We start from the raw sequence: 26797 nt of genomic DNA, 5'->3' as shown, positions 1-26797 counted from the left end.
CTCTTCATCTCTCTGAGAGACATGCCAGACTTATGTCTTAAGGGTGCAGATTTGCATGTGAAACCTTCAGCTTCCTCCTGTTCTCTTACTTAGCCCCTTTATCTGGGGCTCCCAACTGAACAGGCTGAGAATCAAGGCACCCTTCTAGGAAAGGATGCCTCAGTCTCAGTAGAATTTCAAACAGTCGCAATTGCGGTTGAGACTATTTAGAGGATCCAAAAAGTACATAGAAGTCTTTACAGGACTAACTTTACTTTATGACTTTACTTGGAGAGATGTAATGTATGTCTTGGGATAGACACTGACTCCTGACTCATTGATTTGAAGGATGCTTTCTAGAGTTAAACCTATATTAGATTATCCTCTACCTATGACTTTAAGACAATTGAGAGGATTCTTGGGTATTACAGGCTATGGCCACATGTGGATTCCAGGTTATGGGGAACTTGCCTGGCCTTTATATAAACTTATAACTGAGACTCAGCAGGCTCAAACTGACAAGCTGGTTTGGTCTCTAGTTACTTCAAATTGCTCTCTTGCAAGCCCCAACTTTGAGCTTGCCCACAGGATCAGAGTTTAGTTTGTTTGTTACTGAAAATAAAGGCTATGGCCACATTATTTAAGGGTAATTCTTGCTATTGTTTTACTAATTCCTAAAGCTCGTAAGTTTACTAATGGGCAAAATCTTACTGTACTGACTTCTCATGATGTAAATGGGATCTCAAACTCTTAAGTTCAGAGCAACAATGTTAGACCTTTACAGCTGCTATAATTCAAAGGGTGTCGAAAGCTCTAGAAATAGAATATCACTTACACTGTTCCTAGAGACCCCAATCTTCAGAAAAAGTTGAAAAGGCTAATGACACTATTAAGAGGCATCTGTGTAAGCTAACTCAGGAAACACAAGACAATTGGTTTAAAGTTCTATCCATAGCTTTAATGAGGACTTGAATGGCCACTAAGAAGAAGGTACTATCTCTATGACAGACTGTTTTAATGCACAGATATTGTCATAGATCTTGAGGCATTAAAATTAACTATGTGACTCAGCTTTTAGCTTTTCAATAGACATTACCGGGAGGTTAACTTCTGACCCAGGCTTTGAGTCAAATTAGCCACTATTTGAGGCAGGAGCCAAGATGGGCCTGAGAATCTATGTAGTCTTACTTCTGCTGACTCCAAAAGTCCTGAGTCTGCAGTTTGACCTTCAAGACAATGACTTCCTGTCCTGGGCTCATTCCTACGCTGCATTCCACAATTCACATAATTGCTGGGTCTGCTGATCACTCCTCTCCTCATCAACTGAAGGCTTCCCATGATGGGTTTCTCCGCTTCAAGGAAAGGACTTTCTTCAACTCTACGATGACATCTAACAATCCTAAGATGGACTGGTATAACATACTGTACCTTAACTATGGGCATAATGCGACTTTCAACTTTGACTATACATTATCTTGGTTTAATGACTATTTTGCTTCACTTAAGAAGGTAAATGGGTCTAGATCTGGTGGTTTTCTATCTGATGTTTATCAAATATGGGATGAGGTCATATAGCTAACTCCTAAAAAGGGATACCTACTATCTAATGCTCCCATATGCTGGGAACAAATAGAGCCATCCCCAGAAGTTAGCTGACAAATTAATTATAATGATTAGAAACAATTGGGATTTTTGCCTCAAGAAATAAGCAATGTAATCATTCCTGTGTTTTCTAATCCCAGCTCAATTCCTCTTTTTGCCTGGCCAGGCACTGATTGGGGCTGGATCCCTCAGTCACACTGGCTTGCATCAAATGGGACCTACTGGATATGCGGCTCTTACCTATGGGCATGGCTTCCCCCTGGCTGGATAGGCAGATGCACCCTAGGTCTAGCTTTTACCCTTGTCTTCATATTTTCAGAGCTTCCAGAGAAGGCTACTTATCTGCCACAACTTAAAATTCATTGGGCAAGATATGTATTTCACTGGCATGATTATCTGGCTGCAATATTTGTTCCCTCTCTGGAAACTACAGATCAGATGTTATGCCATGAGTTGATGCTCTGACTAACTTTCAGCCCTTAATGCTGAACAAATACAAATTAGAAAGGCAGTTTTACAAAACAGATTGGCCTTAGATATTCTAAGGGCTGCACAAGGAGGAACTTGTGCCATTATTCATATCTAATATGAGTACTAATGTTACTCATTTTACTAAATGCATGAACAAGATGATTCAGGCTATGGATTCTCCTGAAGCCTCAATCACCTCACTTTGGGAAACATTAAGTAGCTCCCTGTAGTGGAAAACTATCTTAATTGTAATAAGTCTAATTGTTCTGTCTTTACTGTTTGCTGCCTGCATCTGTAACTGTGTAACTGGATTTACTTTTAACCATTTGAAAGCTCTTAAGTTACAAATGGTTGGTTGTTCAGACTCCTAGGAGTGCTACAGACTCCTCCAACTTGGGCTCTCTTGATCAGAAACCCTCAATATGAGGGTTAGGAGAATGTATTGCCTCAACAAATTAGGGAAAGCACCCCATCACAGCAGGAAGTAGTTATGGAATGAAAATGATGCTTCTTTCCCTTGACAACATAATTCTCCTAAAAGAAAAGAGGGGAATGAAAGAGTCAATTCCTAGGCAGGTTGATAATAACTCCAGGGTTCCACGAGGAGGAGAAAGGGGTCTGGGTCTCTTGAAGCAGAGATGGTGGTCTGGAATTCTCAAGGAGGAGGAAATGACAAACATCTTTTTTTTTCTCTACATTCCTTAGTCACATAAAACGTTTTTTTCTTTAAGGACTGATGATTACACAACAAACAACTCAATTTGAACTCTGTCTTAAGGATTATATAACAACAATGTATCCTGCTTGAGGACAGTTTCTCCTTCCTGAAAACCTTCTTGCCCTTAAGTGTCCAGAAGTCTCAGGGTCGGTGGTGTCCTGCTGCAGGCTTGGGGGCACTGCATGCAGCAGTGCGTGCATGGGCCTTTTTGAAGGAGGTCACAATTATCTTCATTACCTCCACCATAGTTTGGCCTCAGGTCAAATAACAGGCAAGCCACTCCAGTATTCTTCCTGGAGAATCCCAGGGACAGAGGAGTCTGTTGGGTGCTGTCTATGGGGTCACACAGAGTCGGACACAACTGATCCGACTTAGCAGCAGCAGCAGCAGCAAATAACAGGGAGGGAACACAGCCTAATCATTTCAAGAAAATTAGAGATACCAAGGGAACATTTCATGCAAATATGGGCTCAATAAAGGACAGAAATGGTATGGACCTAACAAACACAGAAGATATTAAGAAGAGGTGGCAAGAATACACATAAGAACTATACAAAAAAGATCTTCACAACCCTTATAATCACAATGGTGTGATGATTCACCTAGAGCCAGACATCCTGGAATGCAAACTCAAGTGGGCCTTGGAATTCCAGCTGAGCTATTTTAAGTCCTAAAAGATGATTCTGTGAAAGTGCTGCACTCAATATGCCAGCAAATTTGGAAAACTCAGCAGTGGCCATAGGACTGGAAAAGGTCAGTTTTCATTCCAACCACAAAGAAAGGCAATGCCAAAGAATGCTCAAACTACCATACAATTGCACTCATCTCACATGCTAGCAAAGTAATGCTCAAAATTCTCTAAGCCAGACTTCTATAGTATGTGAACTGTGAACTTCAGATGTTCGAGCTGAATTTAGAAAAGGCAGAGGAATCAGAGGTCAAATTGCCAACATCTTCTGGATTATCAAAAAAGCAAGAGAGTTCCAGAAAAACATCTACTTCTGCTTTATTGACTATGCCAAAATCTTTGACTGTATGGATCACAATAAACTGTGGAAAATTCTTCAAGAGATGGGAATACCAGATCACCTGACCTGTCTCTTGAGAAATATGTATGCAGGACAGGAAGCATCAGTTAGAACTTGACATGGAACAACAGATTGGTTCCAAATTGGGAAAGGAGTATATCAAGACTGTATATTGTCACTCTGCTTATTTCATTTATATGCCAAGTACATCATGAGAAATGCTGGACTGGATTAAGCATAAGCTAGAATCAAGATTTCAAGGAAAACTATCAACAGCCTCAGATATGCAGATGATACCACCCTTATAGCAGAAAGTGAAGAGGAACTAAAGAGCTTCTTTATGTGGGTGAAAGAGGAGAGTGAAAAAGTTGGCTTAAAGCTCAACATTCAGAAACCTAAGATCATGGCATCCGGCCCCATCACTTCATGGCAAATAGATGTGGAACACTGGAAACAGTGAGATATTTTATTTTGGGGGCTCCAATATCACTGCTGATGGTGACTGAAGCCATTAAATTAAAAGACGTTTGCTCCTTGGAAGAAAAGCTACGACCAACCAAGACAGCATATTAAAAAGCAGAGACATTACTTTACCAACAAAGGTCCATCTAGTCAAGGCTATGATTTTTCCAGTAGTCATGTATGGATGTGAGAGTTGGACTATAAATAAAGCTGAGCATGGAAGAATTGATGCTTTTGAACTGTGGTGTTGGAGAAGACTCTTGAGAGTCTTTTGGACTGCAAGGAGATCCAACCAGTCCACCCTGAAGGAAATCAGTCCTGTATGTTCATTGGAAAGACTGATGCTGAAGTTGAATCTCCACTACTTTGGCCACCTGACGTGAAGAACTGGCTCATTTGAAAAGACCCTGATGCTGAAATGATTGAAGGCGGGAGGAGAAGGGGACAACAGAGGATGAGATGGTTGGCATCACCGACTCAGTGGATACAAGTTTGAGTAAGCTTCTGGAGTTGGTGATGGACAGGGAGGCCTGGCATGCTGTAGTCTATGGGGTCATAGAGTCAGAAAGGCCTGAGGGACTGAATTGAATGGAAAACCTTCAGGCTAATCCTGTTATCTTAAAATGTAAACTATGGGAGTGAATCTAGTAAGATCTTTGCAACCTTGAGACATTCTTTTGACTTATTGTAATAGCTAATTTTAAAAATATATAACTGCCGTGCTAGCACTAGCAAGGGGGCATTCTCTGCCCCCCTCATTATGTATTTGTCAGAAGCTTTCTCTGTCCCTTTTCTTTCTTTGATAAAACTCTGCTAAACAAAAACAAACAAATAAATAAATGAATTTAGAAGAAATGTTTGGCTCAGTATATTGATTGAGAGCTCATCAATCAGGTGCAAGCAGATTAGGATCATTACGCCTTCTTGTTGGATTAAGCTCTTTACTATTACAGCATGTCTCTCTTTATTCTCAGTAATATTCCTTGTTCTGAAGTCTTCAGAGTCAGATATTGATGGGATTTCTTTGGTTCCCTTATAATTAGTTTGCATTGTATGTCTTTTCTCCATCCTTTTATTTTAAGCAGTCTATGTCTTTATATTTAAAATTGATTCCTTATACACAGCAAATAGCTGGTTCTTGCTTGTGGTTCATCTTGACAGAATCTGTCTCTTAGTGAAGTCCTTAGACCATTCACATGTAATTACTTTAATGACTCTATATCTACTATCTTTCTATTTATTTTCTATTTATTTTATCTTTACCACCCCAAGAATTCTCCTGGCCAGAATATTGGAGGGGGTAACCTTTCCCTTCTTCAAGGGATCTTCCCAACCCAGGGATCAAACCCAGGTCTCCCGCATTGCAGGTGGATTCTTTACCAGCTGAGCCACAAGGGAGGTCCTTTATTTTATCTATATCTGCTCATTTTTCCTACTCTTTCTGTCCTCCATTGGATTTTTTTTTTTCTATTTCTTCTGTTGGTTGTATTTTACCTTTTAATTGATCTATAACTTTTATCTTCCACTTTATTAAATGATATTGTAAAATCTTATCATATAAGTATACTTCTTTTTTTATTTTATTTTTTTATAATAAAGCAATTTTACTATGTACTAGATATTAGATGATATTAAGAATATTTTCCTAATTCTATCATCCTATTGTGAAACGATGTCCCTTTTCTTTTTTTTTTTAATTTTATTTTATTTTTAAACTTTACATAATTGTATTAGTTTTGCCAAATGTCAAAATGAATCCGTCACAGGTATACATGTGTTCCCCATCCTGAACCCTCCTCCCTCCTCCCTCCCCATACCATCCCTCTGGGTCATCCCAGTGCACTAGCCCCAAGCATCCAGTATCCTGCGTCAAACCTGGACTGGCAACTCGTTTCATACATGATAGTTTACATGTTTCAATGCCATTCTTCCAAATCTTTCCACCCTCTCCCTCTCCCACAGAGTCCATAAGACTGTTCAATACATCATTGTCTCTTTTTCTGTCTCATACACAGGGTTATTGTTACCATCTTTCTAAATTCCATATATATGCGTTAGTATACTGTATTGGTGTTTTTCTTTCTGGCTTACTTCACTCTGTATAATAGGCTCCAGTTTCATCCACCTCATTAGAACTGATTCAAATGTATTCTTTTTAATGGCTGAGTAATACTCCATTGTGTATATGTACCACAGCTTTCTTATCCATTCATCTGCTGGTGGACATCTAGGTTGCTTCCATGTCCTGGCTATTATAAACAGTGCTGCGATGAACATTGGGGTACACGTGTCTCTTTCCCTTCTGGTTTCCTCAGTGTGTATGCCCAGCAGTGGGATTGCTGGGTCATAAGGCAGTTCATTTTCCAGATTTTTAAGGAATCTCCACACTGTTCTCCATAGTGGCTGTACTAGTTTGCATTCCCACCAACAGTGTAAGAGGGTTCCCTTTTCTCCACACCCTCTCCAGCATTTGTTATTTGTAGATTTTTGGATTGCAGCCATTCTGACTGGCATGAAATGGTACCTCATAGTGGTTTTGATTTGCATTTCTCTGATAATGAGTGATGTTGAGCATCTTTTCATATGTTTGTTAGCCATCTGTATGTCTTCTTTGGAGACATGTCTATTTAGTTCTTTGGCCCATTTTTTGATTGGGTCATTTATTTTTCTGGAGTTGAGCTGTAGAAGTTGCTTATATATTTTTGAGATTAGTTGTTTGTCAGTTGCTTCATTTGCTATTATTTTCTCCCATTCTGAAGGCTGTCTTTTCACCTTGCTGATAGTTTCCTTTGATGTGCAGAAGCTTTTAAGGTTAATTAGGTCCCATTTGTTTATTTGTGCTTTTATTTCCAATATTCTGGGAGGTGGGTCATAGAGGATCCTGCTGTGATGTATGTCAGAGAGTGTTTTGCCTATGTTCTCCTCTAGGAGTTTTATAGTTTCTGGTCTTATGTTTAGATCTTTAATCCATTTTGAGTTTATTTTTGTGTATGGTGTTAGAAAGTGTTCTAGTTTCATTCTTTTACAAGTGGTTGACCAGTTTTCCCAGCACCACTTGTTAAAGAGATTGTCTTTAATCCATTGTATATTCTTGCCTCCTTTGTCAAAGATAAGGTGTCCATATGTGCGTGGATTTATCTCTGGGCTTTCTATTTTGTTCCATTGATCTATATTTCTGTCTTTGTGCCAGTACCATACTGTCTTGATAACTGTGGCTTTGTAGTAGAGCCTGAAGTCAGGTAGGTTGATTCCTCCAGTTCCATTCTTCTTTCTCAAGATCGCTTTGGCTATTCGAGGTTTTTTGTATTTCCATACAAATTGTGAAATTATTTGTTCTATCTCTGTGAAGAATACTGTTGGTAGCTTGATAGGGATTGCATTGAATCTATAAATTGCTTTGGGTAGTATACTCATTTTCACTATATTGATTCTTCCAATCCATGAACATGGTATATTTCTCCATCTATTAGTGTCCTGTTTGATTTCTTTCACCAGTGTTTTATAGTTTTCTATATATAGGTCTTTAGTTTCTTTAAGTAGATATATTCCTAAGTATTTTATTCTTTTCATTGCAATGGTGAATGGAATTGTTTCCTTAATTTCTCTTTCTGTTTTCTCATTATTAGTGTATAGGATTGCAAGGGATTTCTTTTTTTTTTTTTTTTTGCAAGGGATTTCTGTGTGTTGATTTTATATCCTGCAACTTTACTATAGCCATTGATTAGTTCTAGTAATTTTCTGGTGGAGTCTTTAGGGTTTTCTATGTAGAGGATCATGTCTTCTGCAAATAGTGAGAGTTTTACTTCTTCTTTTCCAATTTGGATTCCTTTTATTTCTTTTTCTGCTCTGATTGCTGTGGCCAAAACTTCCAAAACTATGTTGAATAGTAATGGTGAAAGTGGGCACCCTTGTCTTGTTCCTGACTTTAGAGGAAATGCTTTCAATTTTTCACCATTGAGGATAATGTTTGCAGTGGGTTTGTCATATATAGCTTTTATTATGTTGAGGTATGTTCCTTCTATTCCTGCTTTCTGGAGAGTTTTTATCATAAATGGATGTTGAATTTTGTTAAAGGTTTTCTCTGCATCTGTTGAGATAATCATATGGTTTTTATTTTTCAGTTTATTAATATGGTGTATTACATTGGTTGATTTGCGGATATTGAAGAATCCTTGCATCCCTGGATAAAGCCCACTTGGTCATGGTGTATGATCTTTTTAATGTGTTGTTGGATTCTGATTGCTAGAATTTTGTTAAGGATTTTTGCATCTATGTTCATCAGTGATATTGGCCTGTAGTTTTCTTTTTTTGTGGGATCTTTGTCAGGTTTTGGTATTAGGGTGATGGTGGCCTCATAGAATGAGTTTGGCAGTTTACCTTCCTCTGCAATTTTCTGGAAGAGTTTGAGTAGGATAGGTGTTAGCTCTTCTCTAAATTTTTGGTAGAATTCAGCTGTGAAGCCGTCTGGACCTGGGCTTTTGTTTGCTGGAAGATTTTTGATTACAGTTTCAATTTCTGTGCTTGTGATGGGTCTGCTTTTTTATATCTAATGTTTTTATTTTAAAAATTCACTACATGTTATATCATTTACTTTGTCATGTTTTAATTTTTTGTTAGATGTGGAGCTTTAATCTTTTAGGAAACATTTTATTGATATATGCTGCTGCTGCTAAGTCACTTTAGTCATATCTGACTCTGTGCAACCCCATAGATGGTAGCCCACTAGGCCCTGCCGTCCCTGGGGTTCTCCAGGCCAGAACACTGCAGTGGGTATGACTGACATATAAAAATTGTACATTTTTAATTTATACAATTTCCTGAGTCTGAAGATAGCACTCATCTCACACGCTAGCAAAGTAATGCTCAAAATTCTCCAAGCCAGGCTTCAGCAATACATGAACCGTGAACTTCCAGATGGTCAAGTTGGTTTTAGAAAAGGCAGAGGAACCAGAGATCAAATTGCCAACATCTGCTGGATCATCAAAAAAGCAAAAGAGTTCCAGAAAAACATCTATTTCTGCTTTATTGACTATGCCAAAGCCTTTGACTGTGTGGATCACAATAAACTGTGGGAAATTCTAAAAGAGATGGGAATACCAGACCACCTGACCTGCCTCTTGAGAAACCTAGATGCAGGTCAGGAAGCAACAGTTAGAACTTGACATGGAACAACAGACTGGTTCCAAATAGGAAAAGGAGTTCGTCAAGGCTGTATATTGTCACCCTGATTGTTTAACTTATATGCAGAGTACATCATGAGAAACGCTGGGCTGGAAGAAGCACAAGCTGGAATCAAGATTGCTGGGAGAAATATCAATAACCTCAGATATGCAGATGACACCACCCTTATGGCAGAAAGTGAAGAGGAACTAAAACGCCTCTTGATGAAAGTGAAAGAGGAGAGTGAAAAAGTTGGCTTAAAGCTCAACATTCAGAAAACTAAGATGATGGCTTCTGGTCCCATCACTTCTTGGGAAATAGAAGGGGAAACAGTGGAAAGAGTGTCAGACTTTATTTTTGGGGGGCTCCAAAATCACTGCAGATGGTGATTGCAGCCATGAAATTAAAAGACACTTACTCCTTGGAAGGAAAGTTATGACCAACCTATAGAATATTCAAAATGCTAACAAAGGTCCATCTAGTCAAGGCTATGGTTTTTCCTGTGGTCATGTACGGATGTGAGAGTTGGACTGTGAAGAAAACTGAGCGCTGAAGAATTGATGCTTTTGAACTGTGGTGTTAGAGAAGACTCTTGAGTCCCTTGGACTGCAAAGATATCCAACCAGTCCACCCTAAAGGACATCAGTCCTGGGTATTCTTTGGAAGGACTGATGCTGAAGCTGAAACTTCAATACTTTGGCCACCTCATGTGGGGAGTTGACTCATTGGAAAAGACCCTGATGCTGGGAGGGATTGGGGGCAGGAGGAGAAGGGGACGACAGAGGATGAGATGGCTGGATGGCATCACTGACTCAATGGACGTGAGTCTGAGTGAAGTCCGGGAGTTGGTGGTGGACAGGGAGGCCTGGAGTGCTGCGATTCATAGGGTCACAAAGAGTCAGACATGACTGAGCGACTGAACTGAACTGAAGATAATTATACGCTTGTGAGATTCTCACCACAATGTGTGTCACAAACATATCTGCTACCTCTAAAAGTTTCTTTTTTATTGTATTGCTTCTTTTGTAATAACATTCAACATAAGATATACTCTCTAAACAAATTTCAAGTGTAAAATACAGTATTGTTTACTATAGTCACCTTGATGAATATTAGAACTCCAGAGCTTTTTATCTTATAATAGAAACTACTTTGTCTAAACTAGTATCTCCTTGCTTTTCTCTGCCTCAGGCAACTGCTACTCTCTGCTTCTATGAGATTTTCTATGATTTTGACTATTTTAGATTTCTTGTATAAGTGATACCACATAATATTTATTCTTCTGTGTCTGGTTTATTGCACATAGTGTAAAGTTCTCCAGGTTGCAGTTTCTAAATGTTTTAGGGTGATTTTTTTGTTAACTACTCACTTAGTTAACCTCTAAAGTTTATCTGAATTCAAATTGCTGTGAATCCCACCTCCTTCTACTTCCTGTTTATAAAATTTTTTTAATTTTGTTGACATTGTTTTGTTTTCTGAACTAGCATTTCAGTTTAGTAGATAACAATGCTATTTATAGGTACTATCATGTTCTTTGTGCCTCATATTGAAGTTTTCAGCCATAGATATTTTTTCTTAGTTAATGAAAGTTTTGTTTTTCAACAATGACTGTTATTAAAGACTTTTCCCATGTATTGAGATAATCATATGTTTATTTTCTTGTATTTTGTTAGTACAGTGAATTACATTGAATGATAGTCAAATTTCAAACCATATTATATTTCTGGATATCTTAACTAGATCATCACTTTTGCTACCTGTTTTTATATATTCTTGAATTTGTATTGCTATTTTTAAAGGAAATTTTTATACTTGTTTTTAAGTGAAATTGGCTTAAAATATTCCCTTATAATGATGCTTGTCAAATTTTAGAATGAAGTTTATTCTGGTTCCATTGGGTGGAGGAATATTCTTCCAGAAAGAGGAATAAATATCAATCTCTGTCTTCAATGGCATTCTTGCATGAAAGGAGTCAAAATTTGTTTTTTCTTTATGACTAGCTTTCTTAATGGGGACTCTATTTTCTAGAGTCCATAATGTATAATGTTTATAAATATTTAATTTTGTGCTTGAGAATTGGGAAGTTTAATTACTCAAGATAGAAGATGCCTAGATAAATTTATTAAGTTATGAATATAGACATATTTTGATAAATATACCAGATTGCTTTCTAAAAATTTATCAGTAATGTTTCACTAAATAGAACTTCCACATTTCCAAATTTTAAGACCATAACACTTCTCTCTTGTTTTAAAATATATTTTTACTACCTAATAGATTGATTGTTTTTCTGTTTGTGTTTATCATTTACATAGCTTTTCATGAAATTTGCTGCCTATGATATATGACTCATGAGTGTTTAGAAATAGGAAAATATGGTTATCATTTGAGAATTAGGTTTTATAAGCATACATAATGGATATAACATATGTCAATTCTCTTCAATTCAATTACAGTGACTCTTAGGCCAGAAAATTTTTATTTTAATCTGGTGAGAGGTATTAACACACCCTGAAAAAGACTATATGCAGCCCTGAATGTATTGGAAAATAAGAGAGGGAGTCACCAAGGCAAATCAGAACACTGCCCACCCCAACATTGTTCAGGTGGTGTTTCCCTGTCGGGTTATCAGGGTATGATGATCTTATGTCAATCAAGTAACCAATATAGGTTCACCAAAAGTGAAAGCAAAGTCACTCAGTCGTGTCCGACTCTTTGCGACCCCGTGGACTTTAGCCTACCAGGCTTCTCTGTCCATGGGATTCTCCAGGCAAGAGTATTGGAGTGGGTGCCATTTCCTTCTCCAGGGGATCTTCCCGACCCAGGGATCGAACCCGGGTCTCCTGCATTGGAGGCAGACGCGTTAACCTCTGAGCCACCAGGGAAGCCCAGGTTCACCAAAAGCACTAATAATTTGATATCTATTCTAATCACAATGCTGTGACTATTTGATTTGTTTTATAATTACAATTTCAGTGGAACTTGACAAATTCCCCCAAGTTTCTTGCAATTATCAACAGATTGGCATTTCTGGGTCTGTAAGTCTGTGGGCCAAAACTTGCACTGCTACTGCTACTGCTAAGTCACTTCAGTCGTGTCCGACTCTGTGTGACCCCATGGACTGCAGCCCACCAGGCTCCCCCGTCCCTGGGACTCTCCAGGCAAGAACACTGGAGTGGGTTGCCATTTCCTCCTCCAATGCGTGAAAAGTGAAAGTGAAGTCGCTCAGTCGTGTCCGACTCTCAGCGACCCCATGGACTGCAGTCCACCAGGCTCCTCCATACATGGGACCCTCCAGGCAAGAGTACTGGAGTGGGGTGCCATTGCCTTCTCCGAAAACTTGCACTAGGGCAATTCATTAAATTGGTATCAATTATGAGGTTTTCTGATGGTTGGCCAGCAAAATGTGCTCTGCTGGTCATGAAGTGAAGTGAAGTCACTCAGTCGTGCCCGACTCTTTGCGACCCCATGGACCTACCGAGCCCTCTGCCCATGGGATTCTCCAGGCAAGAGTACTGGAGTGGATTGCCATTTCCTTCTACAGGGGATCTTCCCAACCCTGGGATCGAACCCAGATCTCCCACGTTGCAGGCAGACGCTTTAACCTCTGAGCCACCAGGGAAGCCCTTCTGCAATTCGAATACAGAGTAAGTTCTGTGAGTCTTTATTTCCTTAATATTCAGTCATTTATATGAGGCCAGAGTTCTTTCTTAGTCTCCTCTGCCCACAACATCTGCATAAATTAAGTTTAAAAATGCTGAAAAGTATTGAGCTGCATTGAATTGAACAAAGCTGAACATTAGCACACTGAGATTATTAACACTGCATATGTTTATAACATACCATTTTAAACATATGTTTATAATGTCTATTATATCCTTTACTTGCCTTTATTATCTAGTAATGAACTTTTTAATAGATATCTTGACTTCATTTGAAATCTTTTACTGACCATGGAACTATGGCTTTGCCTCTTTTGTAAAACCTGTCATCTCTCATTTGCATAATATTCATACAGCATGTTTTTAATAAATTTAAATTTATTAACGTGATATCCAATGAAGTAAACTCACACTCTCACATGTGGACAACAAATATGATAAAGAGATCAGATTGCGGCACGGTACAATGTATCAAAGATACGACTGAGGTAAGAACAATCTAGTTTTCCACTACCTTCCAATTTCATCACTCAAATGCCTCATGTGTATCAAACAACAATATAACTTACCTGAAAATCACTGTTTTGAATATTATATCCTTCTTATGGCACTTACTGCATGTGCTTGCATGTTAAACTTTTTGTATACTGATAAATATGGTAATAGAAAAGTAATTCTTACAATCTAAGTAATAAAAACAAATACACAATTACATCTTCAGTTAAAAAATGACATTTGGATTTAAAGCTAACACAAACAGAATAGGGCTTCCCTGGTGGCTCAGAGGTTAAAGCATCTGCCTCCAATGCGGGAGACCTGGGTTCAATCCCTGGGTCGGGAAGATCCCCCGGAGAAGGAAATGGTAACCCATTCCAGTATTCTTGGCTGGAGAACCCCATGGACAGAGGAAGCCTGGTAGGCTACAATCCACGGGGTCGCAAAAAGTCGGACACGACTGAGTGACTTCACTTTCACTTTCAAACAGAATAAACATTTCCTGGCATGAATCAGTGATGTGGTGATAACAGTGATAGATCTGTGACTAATAAGGGGCTGAATCAATTGTGCTCACCTTCTTTATCCTAGTCATTCCCTGATTTGGTGAGATGTTTCTGAAATTTCACTTAAATTTTTTTTTAAAGTATGAGATTAATTTCATAATTACTAATATGTGAATGGCACCCCACTCCAGTAATTTTGCCTGGAAAATCCCATGGACAGAGGAGGCTGGTAGGCTGCAGTCCATGGGGTCGCTAAGAGTTGGACGTGACTGAGCGACTTCACTTTCACTTTTCACTTTCATGCATTGGAGAAGGAAGTGGCAACCCACTCCAGTGTTCTTGCCTGGAGAATCCCACGGACGGGAAGCCTGATGGGCTGCCGTCTATGGGGTCGCACAGAGTCGGACACGACTGAAGCGACTTAGCAGCAGCAGCAGTGCTTTCTGTAACCACTTTGAAATTTAAACTCTCACATTAATTAAACAACATCACTGTCTATTTAGATATCCTATAATCATTTTTAGCTGGTAGGTTTATTATCAATGATATAAATAAAATCTGTAAAGTGCTATGACTGTTGTCCCAGAAAGCATAAGACTACACTTATAGTTTGAATTATGGCCTTGGTGATGCTATTGATATGTTATTTGTTTCAAAATCAGAGTGTCAAAACTCAGTCCTATCATTGATACTATAGTATTTGGGGTATTTAAAATTTAACATAAGTAATAAATATAATTTAAAATTTATGAACAGTATTGCCTTATTTATGAATGTCGAATATTTGCAACTACTTATAGGAATCAAGTTATTAGCTGAAATAATTATGAACTATAACTTATGAAAGTAGTTTTCATTTAGCCTGTAATGTCAAAGCAGTTTCTGTTTTTAGCACTAAATTGCTTTCTATGCTACTCCAGTCAAGTTAGATGTGTGCAAGATTTTTTAACAAGACCTATATAAGGGAAATTATAAATTTTAATACATGTAATTACTATTTTGGGACTTCCCTCGTGGCTCAGACAGTAAAGAATCTGCCTGCAATGTGGGAGACCTGAGTTCAATACCTGGGCTGGGAAGATCCCCTGAAGAAGGGCATGACAACCCACTCCAGTATTCTGGCCTGGAGAATCAGAGGAGCCTGGCAGGCTACAGTCTATGGGGTCACAAAGAGTCAGATACGACTGAGCAACTAAGCACAGCACAGCACAGTTACTATTTCAGGGAAGATGAAGTGAGCCACAGAATATTAAAACTGGTAACATAATATGAGGTTCTGCATTGCATTTGCCAACTTTAGAGTGACCAATTCAGGTCCTATAACCGGAAAGACTAATTATGATAGAGACACAATAATAACAACTATACATGGGCATTACAAAGAACAAGAAAGGACTTGTGTTGCTTCATCACAGTTGTCTAACAGGCTTCCTTGGAACCCACATGTTGGTTCCTTAGTTTCTTCATGGCTTCCTTTACATCTTTATTCCTTAGAGTGTAAATCATAGGGTTAAGAAGAGGAGTGAATACGGTAAAAAACACAGAGATAAATTTATCAATTGTGAAGCTTTCAAAGGGCCAAATATAGATGAAGATTAATGGGCCAAAGAACAGAACTACAACAGTAATGTGGGCAGACAGAGTGGAAAGTGCCCTGGATGTCCCACCAGAGGCTTGGCGATGGACAGTAGCAAGAATGATAGTGTAAGAAATGAGCAAAAGGAGAAAACAGATAAGTGACAACAGGCCACTATTTGTGAGCACCAGGATCTCTAAAACATAGGTGTCCAAGCAGGCAAGTTTAATCACGAGAGGGAGATCACAAAAGAAATTGTCTACCTTGTTGGGTCCACAGAAAGGAAGATCTATTGTGAATACCAGGTGACTGGCTGAATGCAAGATGCCAATGGCCCAGGAGACCCCCACCAGGACAGTGCACGCTCTTCGGCTCATGATGGTCATGTAATGCAGAGGTTTGCATATAGCGATATACCTATCATAGGCCATGGCAACAAGAAGCACCATCTCACTGCCCCCAAAAACATGCAAGAAAAAAATCTGTGACATGCATCCCTTGAAAGTGATGGTCTTGCGTTCACTGAGGAAATCTGAAATCATCTTGGGAGTGGCAAATGTAGCCTGACACACATCAATGAAGGAGAGATTGCTAAGAAGAAAGTACATCGGAGAATGCAATCGAGAGTCTGTAATTACTGTGAGAATGATAAGACTGTTTCCCAACACTGCAGCACCATAAAACACAGAGAAGATAAAGAAAAGGAACAGCTGGAGTTCCCGAGAGCTAGACAGGCCCAACAAAATGAATTCAGTAACCACTGACTTATTGCTCCATCCATTAAATGAATCTGGGCTGCTCAAGTTAGCTAAGGGGAAGAAAAATAATTATTTATTAATTTATTAATTATTTAATAATAAGGATATTATATTATTTCTAGGAATTTATATTTTCCTTGTGTTACGTAACTATACAAATTGTCATTTACTTTTGCATTTATGCATTGGCTAGATAAAAGATGGACAGAGATAATAGATTTATCTAATAGATAAGTCAATATGGAAGGAAGGGAAAATTTGATTTGATATTATATACGAATACACTTTTTATAGAAGTGTGCAAGATCTCAATAGCACTTTGAAAGTCCCATGTACCATACTTACACATTCAGATTACAAATTCAAAAGATTAATCTGATGCCTTTTACAGAATCTTGGAGGGACAAGAAATTTAGGCCAAGTGCAAAGAGATGAAAATCAGACCAGTTACTTTAGCAATGACATTGGAGAAATAAGTGAGATGTGTCCATGCATTTGAGAAAATCTGCAGTGATAATAAGAGAGAGAAGTTAATTTGTAGCAAGTTAAACTACTATGAGTGACAAAATTACTTTCACTTTTCTATATTAAAACAATTTGACTTTTACATGATTTAGTAGTCAAAATATCTTCCTAGAATTCAGAAGCATATGTTCTTTTCAATCACTCTTTATTTCTCTCCATATGATCTCTTCACAGCAGTTGAATATAATATTATTTAATCAGACCTTCAAAGCACTTCAAAGATGGAACTGAATGTAATTTAATTACTATGATTGTTTGTTATTTAAACATATTTGTACCACTTATCTTTGCTGGTCATTTTTTAATCTCTTCTTTCTCTGATGAGTTTATCACAATAACAAAAGTGTTTTTCCAAAGTCAACTGAAAACATAATTTATATATTAATTAACTCAACAAATAATACAAATTGTCTGCTCTGCAGCATACAACCTTATGGGCTCTGGAGGCAAAGCAATGGGAAAAAAAGGGGGGGGGGAATATGCCCCATCTTCATTTGGTTATATCCTAAAGAAATGATGGGACTGACAGAGGAAATGGAGATAAAATATATATTATGTCATTTAGTAATAAGTGTTCCAGAGAAAATAAAACAGGGCAAAGGAATATGGACTAACCAAGTGGTCATAAAAGCCTCACTGGGCAGGTTACATTTCAGCAGCAACTAAAGAAAATGAAGAGCAAGCCTTGAGGAAATCTACTTCAGACAAAAGGAATAGCAAACATGTGCAACAAATTGTTTATGTGAAATAATCATTCTCTTGAAAAACATCAGTATAATTTGGGCTGGTTTATTAGAAATTAAATAATGGAAACTTAGCTTTTAACCTTACTATGAAATTGGCATAATCAACTTTTTTGAACAATATTCTGCCTCATAGGCTTAAACAATTTTAGAAAGCTGTAAATTCAGTCTTAAAATATGGACACACACTAAAAACCTAGTCTTTTTTGTTTGATATAAAATTGCATTCCAAATTCTATACATACTTCTATATACAGAATTTGAAAAGCAATTTATATTTTTATATAAATGCATGGTGATAATTGTGTCATTCAAAATAAAATTGAAATGATCTGTGATTTCTTGTAAGAACCCTTGAAATGAAGCTTCTGGCCAGATCTCAGAATCTGGGAAAATGTTTCTGTGTCTGTCATCACAGTCAATGACAGCTACATGAGATACACTGTAGTATCTATTCAAGATAAGACATCCACATATTGAGAGCATTTTAAAATATAAAAATTACTAAGTACTTTTTTGTATTATTCATAGAATCTTATGCTTTTTAAAACATCTTCCTATAGTGTATCAATGTATATACAAGGCTTGACAAGAGTTTTCAAAGTGATAAATGCAAAATCTATTGGGTTATTAAAATGACAACTTTTTGCCCCATTCTATTCTCTATCACCATATCTATTTTTTCAAAATAATTTAGCAATATGCTTACCTTCACCTGGGTGCTTCAGTCCATCAACATGTTAGCAGTGACAATAATCAGATAAGTCTAATGTTTTATTTCAGATTTTAGAATCTCATATACAAACTCCAAGTTATTTTTTTAATTTAACTCTTTTATATTGGAGTATAGTTGACTTACAATATTGTGTTAGTTTCAGGTGTATAGCAAAGTGATTCAATTCTACATATACATATATCCATTCTTTTTCAGATTCTTGTCCAATATAGGCTATTACAGAATCTTGTCCTCTCAATTCTATAATTACTTTAGCCCAGAATCCCTTTAACTCTGAATGTTAATATCTATATTTAATTTTTTGCTTCATGTGATTAAATTCTGCGTCCCAGTTTTGAGAGAAATCACAAGGGAGCAATAATAGGTTGAAGAAAAGAAACCTCCAAAACCTACTGGCTTTAAAAAAAAAACATTGAGTCACAAGAGCCCATATACTACATGCCCCCAAATCTCAGATAACCAATCCCATGGACTGCAATAGCCCATTAAAAAAACTTCCTTTATTAAGTGAGGTCATCTTGCTGTGGGAATTATTAACACACTTTGAGTTGTTTTTCTCAAAAATGAGATGATAAAAACATGTAAGTTATTTGTCTATAATTGAAAGCAAAGTACATATCACAAGAGGGAAATGTAGTGACCTAGGAGTTTGCGACACCGGTTACTCTTGTTTAACAAGCTGTCTCCATCCATGTGCCTTTTTTCCTTGGAGGGAGGAGGGAGGAGGGTTCAGGATGGGGAGCACATGTATACCTGTGATGGATTCATTTTGATATTTGGCAAAACTAATACAATTATGTAAAGTTTAAAAATAAAATAAAATTTAAAAAAATAAAAATAAAGTGACTAAGGCAGTAAACACTAGCCCAAATGCCCAGAGCAGGAATATGTATCATAAGAAATATAAATCAGGCAATGGGCCTAAGAGAATTAGAATCTTTTCTTTAATCCTTTGCTTTTTTCTTTTTATGGAAATATCTATGATGAAGTTTTTCAAACTCCATACCTTATAATAAGCTACCCCTCAAAATCCAATATTTTAATTGTCTTTGCTCATTACTTAACCATACACTAGAATCAGAAAGTTCATTTGGGCATACAGTGGGTAAAACTGCTTAGATATGCATGTAGTTTGCTTTTGGATTTTGTGGAAAGAGATCTCAGAGCAGTGAAAGGACTGACATCTACAGAGAAGAGCAGGTGACAGCTAGAAAGGGAAACTTGGTGAGCTAATAAAGAAGCCCAGGTTTCTCTGAATTCTCTACTGATAGACCAGCTTCCTTCTTGATATCTTTCTCTTTAATACTTCACAGATATTTCAGTTCTTCTGTTTGCAAACCTATTCCCCCTTCACTCTGCCCCATCCCCAGCTAATGGCATTTCTTTTGTCCCAGCATTTCAGCCAGAAACTTAGTTTCTTCTTTTTCCTTAGTTTTTTTCCTACATACTACTTTGTATTCTTCCAAAATATTCCCAGTTTACTAAATTATATTCATTTTAACTCCCCTGTCTAAACCATTTTCATTTTTCTCCTCAAAAGTTTCAAGATCTGATGATGATCTCAACTTTTACCATTTTTTTTAGTTTTCTGTTTTTTTATTTTATTTTATTTTATTTTTAAACTTTACAATATTGTATTAGTTTCACCAAATATCGAAATGAATCTGCCACAGGTATACATTTGTTCCCCATCCTGACTTTTTCCAATTGATTCCTCTAGTTTAATCTTTTTTTTTCTTTTTTTTTTAAATTTTATTTTATTTTTAAACTTTACATAATTGTATTAATTTTGCCAAATATCAAAATGAATCCGCCACAGGTATACATGTGTTCCCCATCCTGAACCCTCCTCCCTCCTCCCTCCCCACACCATCCCTCTGGGTCATCCCAGTGCACCAGCCCCAAGCATCCAGTATCGTGCATCAAACCTGGACTGGCAACTCGTTTCTTACATGATATTTTACATGTTTCAATGTCATTCTCCCAAATCTTCCCACCCTCTCCCTCTCCCATAGAGTCCATAAGACTGTTCTATACATCAGTGTCTCTTTTGCTGTCTCGTACACAGGGTTATTGTTACCATCTTTCTAAATTCCATATATATGCGTTAGTATACTGTATTGGTGTTTTTCCTTCTGGCTTACTTCACTCTGTAAAATAGGCTCCAGTTTCATCCACCTCATTAGAACTGATTCAAATGTATTCTTTTTAATGGCTGAGTTTAATCTTTAAAAATAAAATAAAACCATAAGTCATGCCAACCTTTAACATAAAGCAGGCAGTTACCTTAACCAGAAAAACGATTTTATTCAGAAATAGCAGACATATTGCAACTGCAAGCTATGGCAAAAATTCATGTCCATTGAGCCAGTGATGCCATGCAAATATCTCATCCTCTGTCATCCCCTTCTCCTCTTGCCTTCAGTCTTTCCCAGCATCAGGGTCTTTTCAAATGAGTCAGTTCTTTGCATCAGGTGGTCAAAGTACTGGAGCTTTAGCTTCAGCCTCAGTCCTTCCAATGAATATTTAAGACTGATTTCCTTTAGGATGGACTCGTTGGATCTCCTTGCAGTCCAAAGGACTCTCAAGAGTCTTCTCCAACACTACAGTTCAAAAGCATCAATTCTTCATCACTCAGCTTTCTTTATAGTCCCACTCTCATATCCATACATGACTACTGGAAAAACCATAGGTTTGACTAGATGGACCTTTGTTGGTAAAGTAATATCTCTGCTTTCTAATATACTGTCTATGTTTGTCATAGCTTTTCTTCCAAGGAGCAAGTGTCTTTAAATTTCATGGCTGTGGTCACCATCTGCAGTAATTTTGGAGTCCAAAAAAATGAAGTCTCTCACTGTTTCCATTGTTTCCCCCTTTATTTGCCATGAAGTGATGGGACTGGATGCCATGGGTACTTGCTTACTGACTTATAAAACCTCTTTACAAATTAAAGATATTACCCCTGTGGATAATACTGCTTGTCACCTAATTTTTCTTTTGACTTTATTTGTGATAGAATTTTTAAAAAAGAAAAAAAAAGAAACTAAAACTTTTGTGGAAATTAATGTAGTCATATTTGCCAACTTTTTTTTTTTTTAACTTTTTGACTTTTGAGTTTTTTTTATCAAACTCAATGTGATAGGTTGTGCCCAATCACTAAAGTCCCAAGTAGACCCAACAATGATTAGAAAATGGAAGAATGTGTCTCTGGTAGTACAAGGAACTGGCCAAATCAAATGGCCACTTACAAATTCTAATTTCCCTCTTTCTCCTACTGTTCTCCCTCACCTCCATTTTCCCTTGTGTCACCTACCCCTCCTCTACCTCAATATTTGATTACTGAGGATCAGAGCAGCTAAATGACAGGTTTTCAAGGGTACTATTGTCAACTCTCCATTTTCACTTGCAAGTCAGAATTAAAAGGCAAAAAAATACTACCAACAATATCATGAATGCATTAATGTTTATTACATATTTTAAATGTTTTGGCACTGTATAAAATTTGTTTTAAAAAAAGTCATGTTAAAGGAACATTACCATGTTTGATGTTGTACAAATGAATTTGACCTGAAGTCTAAAGTTCCAAGAATCCTTAGCTAATAATAAGTATCATGGTTCTAAAAGACTATATCTAAGACTCAGCTGGCTCTGATTTATCATGCAGAGTTAATATCTAAATACATAGTCACTAAGTTATGTCTTAAAATTTAATTAAAATACTGAACCCAAGGTGATGACAATTGCAGGCTTTCTATTTTCTGTTAAGTGACTCTTTTTTCTTTGTAGAATACATTTAGTCTTTTTGTTATAAGGCCTTTTTCATAAGGCAAAGGGAGAAGTACATAAGAAATCTTTGGCCAGAGAATGAAACAATAATTTGTTGTTCAGTCGCTAAGTCGCATCTGACTACTTGGGACCACATAGACTACAGCATGCCAAGCTCCCCTGTCCTTCACTATCTCCCAGAGTTAGCTCAAGCTCGTGTCCATTGAGTCAGTGATGCCATCCAATCATCTCATCCTCTGTCGTCCTCTTCTCCTCTTGCCCTCAATCTTGCCCAGCAGCAGGGTCTTTTTCAAATGAGGTGGTGCTTCACATCAGGTGGCCAAAGTATTGGAGCTTCAGCTTCAGCATCAGTCCTTCCCATGAATATTCAGGACTGATTTCCTTTAGGATTGACTGGTTTGATCTCCTTGTTGTCCAAGGACTCTCAAGAGTCTTCTCCAGCACAGATTTTAAAACCATTATTACCAAGTGGTGCTAGTGGTAATGAACCTAATTGCCAGTGCAGGAGATAATAAGAGATCTGGGTTCAATCGCTGGGTCAGAAAGATTCCCTGGAGAAGGGCATGGCAGCCCACTCCAATATTCTTGTCTGGAGAATCCCATGGACAGAGGAGCCTGGCAAGCCACAGTCCAGAGTGTCACAAAAAGTCAGACATGACTGAAGCGACTTAGGATGCATGCGAAACATTATTACAAGTACAAGAATTTTACTTTCTCTCTTCTGTTTTCCAAGAAATATGAAAGAAGAGATCTCAGACTTGATTCTCAATTTCAAAAAAATTTTGTCATTTTTGTGCATTTGTATGTTTTAGGTACATATGGAATTGACTTTTTCTGTGGATTTAAATATTCTATATCTGATGTATTTGCAGACAATTTCAAAGATATTTGCAATTTTTTATGACTAATGTAGAACTCATTATAACTACTTAAAAATAAATAAGCTAGGGAAATAGATATGTATGCTGCTGATAGCACCAAATATTTAGAAAAAGTTTTGTAATGAATAGAAATGTATATCAATAATCTAGAAAAAACAGAAAAAATTTATTGGGACATAGCAGGAGGAGCCTGGTAGGCTGCAGTCCATGGGGTCACTAGGAGTCGGACACGACTGATCGACTTCACTTTCACTTCTCACTTTCATGCATTGGAGGAGGAAATGGCAACCCACTCCAGTGTTCTTGCCTGGAGAATCCCAGGGATGGAGGAGCCTGTTGGGCTGCTGTCTCTGGGGTCACACAGAGTCAGACACGACTGAAGCAACTTAGCAGCAGCAGCAGATAGGAAAAACTATAAATAACCAAAAATTTTCAATACATGAGGAAAAGATAAGCTAAAAAACATGAAACAAATGTATACAAGTGAGGTGAAATCTAAGTTTTAAAACAATATTTTTCCACCATGTCAATTTATAGAAAAAAATATTATGAATAAGTTGATAGAGCCTAACAGAAACATAATTTACTTGTATGTTTTGATTGCAAGGCATAAAAATGACACAAGTTCAATTGAAGAGAATCACAAATTTGGTAACATGAATAGCTGTTTTTGTAGATTAGAATCTCTAAATTATTTATAAAATATTTTGAAAGGTTACTAAATATTTTCAAGAGAATTAGTACTTTAGAATTACAAACTATGAAAAACTGGTTAAAATTAAATAGCAAACCAGGAACTGGTTTTATGTAATTCCTTTGCAGTTGGGAAAAAAATCTAATTCTGTAATTCAATAACCCCTGTCATTAGCAAAAATAATTGGCTTGATGCTGTGATCCAGTAGGGGCTCTTCATTTCCATTGCATATTTATGTTCCTTCATGGTGTTCCCTAGTTTTTCCAGAAGCTCACATGACGGTTTCTCAATTTTCTCATGGCTGATTTAACATCTTCATTTCTCAGAGAGTAGATGATGGGATTCAACAGGGGTGTACAAACAGTGTAGAACACAGAAAGGAACTTATCCAGAGAAAGTCTGCTAAAAGGCCATATATAAAAATAAATGCAAGGCCCGAAGAAAAGAATCACCACGGTGATATGGGCAGTTACTGTAGAAAGTGCCTTGGATGATCCACTGGAGGAACGGTGATGGACAGTGATCAGAATGACAGTGTAGGAAATGACTAAAGCCAGAAAACAGCTCAGTGATATCAGGCCACTGTTAGTTAGGGTCATAATTTCCATCTCGTAAGTATCCATGCAAGCCAACTCTATCACCAGGGGAAGGTCACAAAAGAAGCTGTCTACCTCATTGGGGCCACAGAACGGCAGATCCACAGTAAAAGCCAAGTGGCTCACAGAATGAAGAATACCCACAGCCCAGGAAATAAACACAAAAATTATGCATAGTCTTCGATTCAAAATTGTGCTATAGTGTAGAGGCTTACAAATGGCTATAAATCTGTCGTATGCCATAGCTACAAGCAACATCATCTCACTCCCAACGAAACTGTGAAGAAGGAATATTTGGGCCATGCAACCCTCAAAGGAAATAGTTTTGTGTTCCACAAAGAAGTCCACAAGCATCTTGGGGGTGGCAAAGTTAGATTGGCAGATATCAATGAAAGAAAGGTTACTGAGCAAGAAGTACATAGGAGAGTTCAAATGGGAGTCAGAGGAAACAATAACAATAATCATGATGTTGCCCAGAACTGATGTCATATACACTACTGAGAAGATGGCAAAAAAGAAAAGCTGAAGTTCCCAAGAATTAGAGAGTCCCAGAAGCACAAACTCAGATACCATTGATTCATTTGTGTGAGCCATGTATCCAATCCACTGTTACCTAAGTAAAAGAAAATCAGGAAAATGTCACAATGATTGACACTGTATCTAGTATATATACAAAAGAAATATGATAAGTTTTCAATTAAAAGTTAATTTAATGAGACTATATAAATAGTCAGTGAACTAGTATTTAACACCTATGACTGCTGTGGAAAGTAGAAGGGAGAAATAAAGATAATTAGATATGGATCCTATCATGGAGAGATAAGATATTCATATTAAAAATAAGAATATAAAATCAGAAACAAGCAAACAGTAACAGATAAAATAATACCATAGATACTAGCAAAATGAAATAAACTATGCCAAAGTGGTAAGGTAACATATCATGGGATATGTATCATTTTAGCTAAAACTATTTAAAAGCTTGTGATTTGCTAGCCAAAACTGAAGGAACCGGCTATTTTAAGCATGGGAAATAGCAGGACTAAAGCTAAAAAGGTGAAAACATTAAAGGCATACTCAGAGAGCCATGAGTTCAGTGGCTTGGCTGGAGAAGGGTGTGCTAAGGAACAGTCAAAATGAAGTTGGGAATGGTAGGTTAGGAGCAAATCATGGATGCAAGTAGCCTTGAATATAATGCCAGTGGATTACACTAATGTTCTCAAAACTGAGAATCACAAAGTGTTTGACAGTGCTTTAGGAAGCTTAATGGAAGCAATTTGTGACAATGTGGAAAGAAGAGGCAATGGTAATACTCTGAAAGTTTCTGTGAAAATCAAGAACATTCCTTTCATCCTTTGAACAATAATCAGAGTTCACCTTCTGTTACATAAAGACCAAAGGTGAATGAGTCACCTATGTGTCTTCAATCTCTTCCAACTCCGCCTTTTGTCTCTTCCCAAACATGCCTGACACACCTGGATTTGTCAAAATCTGTCTGTCCTTTTGGAAATATTTTATATGACTATATGTGGTGCATTTTGAACACATAATAGATTTTCAAAAGAGAAAATTTAAGTAATGTGTAAATTGCCTCTAAATTTTTTTGACATTTTGCTTTAATACATTGGGCACCATGTGGCCACTTGATCCCAGAAGAAAACCCTGCACAACCTCTTGTGGATCAGGAGACATTTTTGGCTTTAGCCCTGTGTACCCAGCGCAACACAATAGGTATTAATTTGTCACTATATTGATTGAAGTTCTACACCCTGTATTCTTCAGTGAAAGATATAACTAATACAACAGATATTTAAAAGCTTAAAGCAAGTCTGAACAGTAACCATAAATTAAACCAATTAAAAATACTTAAACTGTTAGAAGCTTTAATTTATGTGATGATAACCTGATTTTTGAGGCACTAAATTCTACCCTTTCAAGGACTTTACTTGGTGCATTTAAGTTACAATCTCGAGTTTTCAGGGGAATCAGAAACTTAAGTTACTCAACAATAGAAATGGATTAAAAAGGCATGAACTGACCTCATTACAAACTTCCATTATGTGATTCTCATCTCCGTGTGGATGATTTGTGCCAGTGTTGGCTTTTCTGATCACGTATTTACATGAAAAGTACAGAGAAGGAGACAAACATACATGGGAAAGGAAAGAAATTCCATTTCTAAAACTAAAAATGATCCTACAAAGCTATAGTTATTAATTTTAAACATATAAAATTTGTGGCCATGAGGGACTTCATATAACTTTCAGTCTCCTAGATAAAGCCTGACAAATATCATGATAATTTAGTGGAATAACATTAAAGAGAGAGGGAGGGAGAAAGGGAGAGAGAGAGATGAAGATAAGAAGAAAATAATTAGGAGTAAGAGGAGAAAAGGGGGGCAGAAGAGGAGAAGGAGGAA

General features: G+C 37.3%; 1 protein-coding gene and 1 pseudogene across 1 annotated transcript; both read right to left on the bottom strand.

Annotated features, from left to right (window-relative positions):
* OR4K16P (olfactory receptor family 4 subfamily K member 16, pseudogene) lies at nt 15503-16432 on the bottom strand (annotated as a pseudogene).
* OR4K1 (olfactory receptor family 4 subfamily K member 1) lies at nt 24037-24972 on the bottom strand. The gene has a single exon (NM_001390405.1). It carries the CDS (start codon nt 24970-24972, stop codon nt 24037-24039), a length of 936 nt encoding a protein of 311 aa, NP_001377334.1.
* Nucleotides 24973-26797: the final 1825 nt, after the last annotated feature.

This window comes from Bos taurus, chromosome 10 (genome assembly GCF_002263795.3).
Source record: "Bos taurus isolate L1 Dominette 01449 registration number 42190680 breed Hereford chromosome 10, ARS-UCD2.0, whole genome shotgun sequence".
In the NCBI taxonomy this organism is placed as follows: domain Eukaryota; kingdom Metazoa; phylum Chordata; class Mammalia; order Artiodactyla; family Bovidae; genus Bos; species Bos taurus.
Note: the sequence above shows the minus strand (reverse complement) of the source record. Positions and strands in the feature narration are given on the sequence as shown.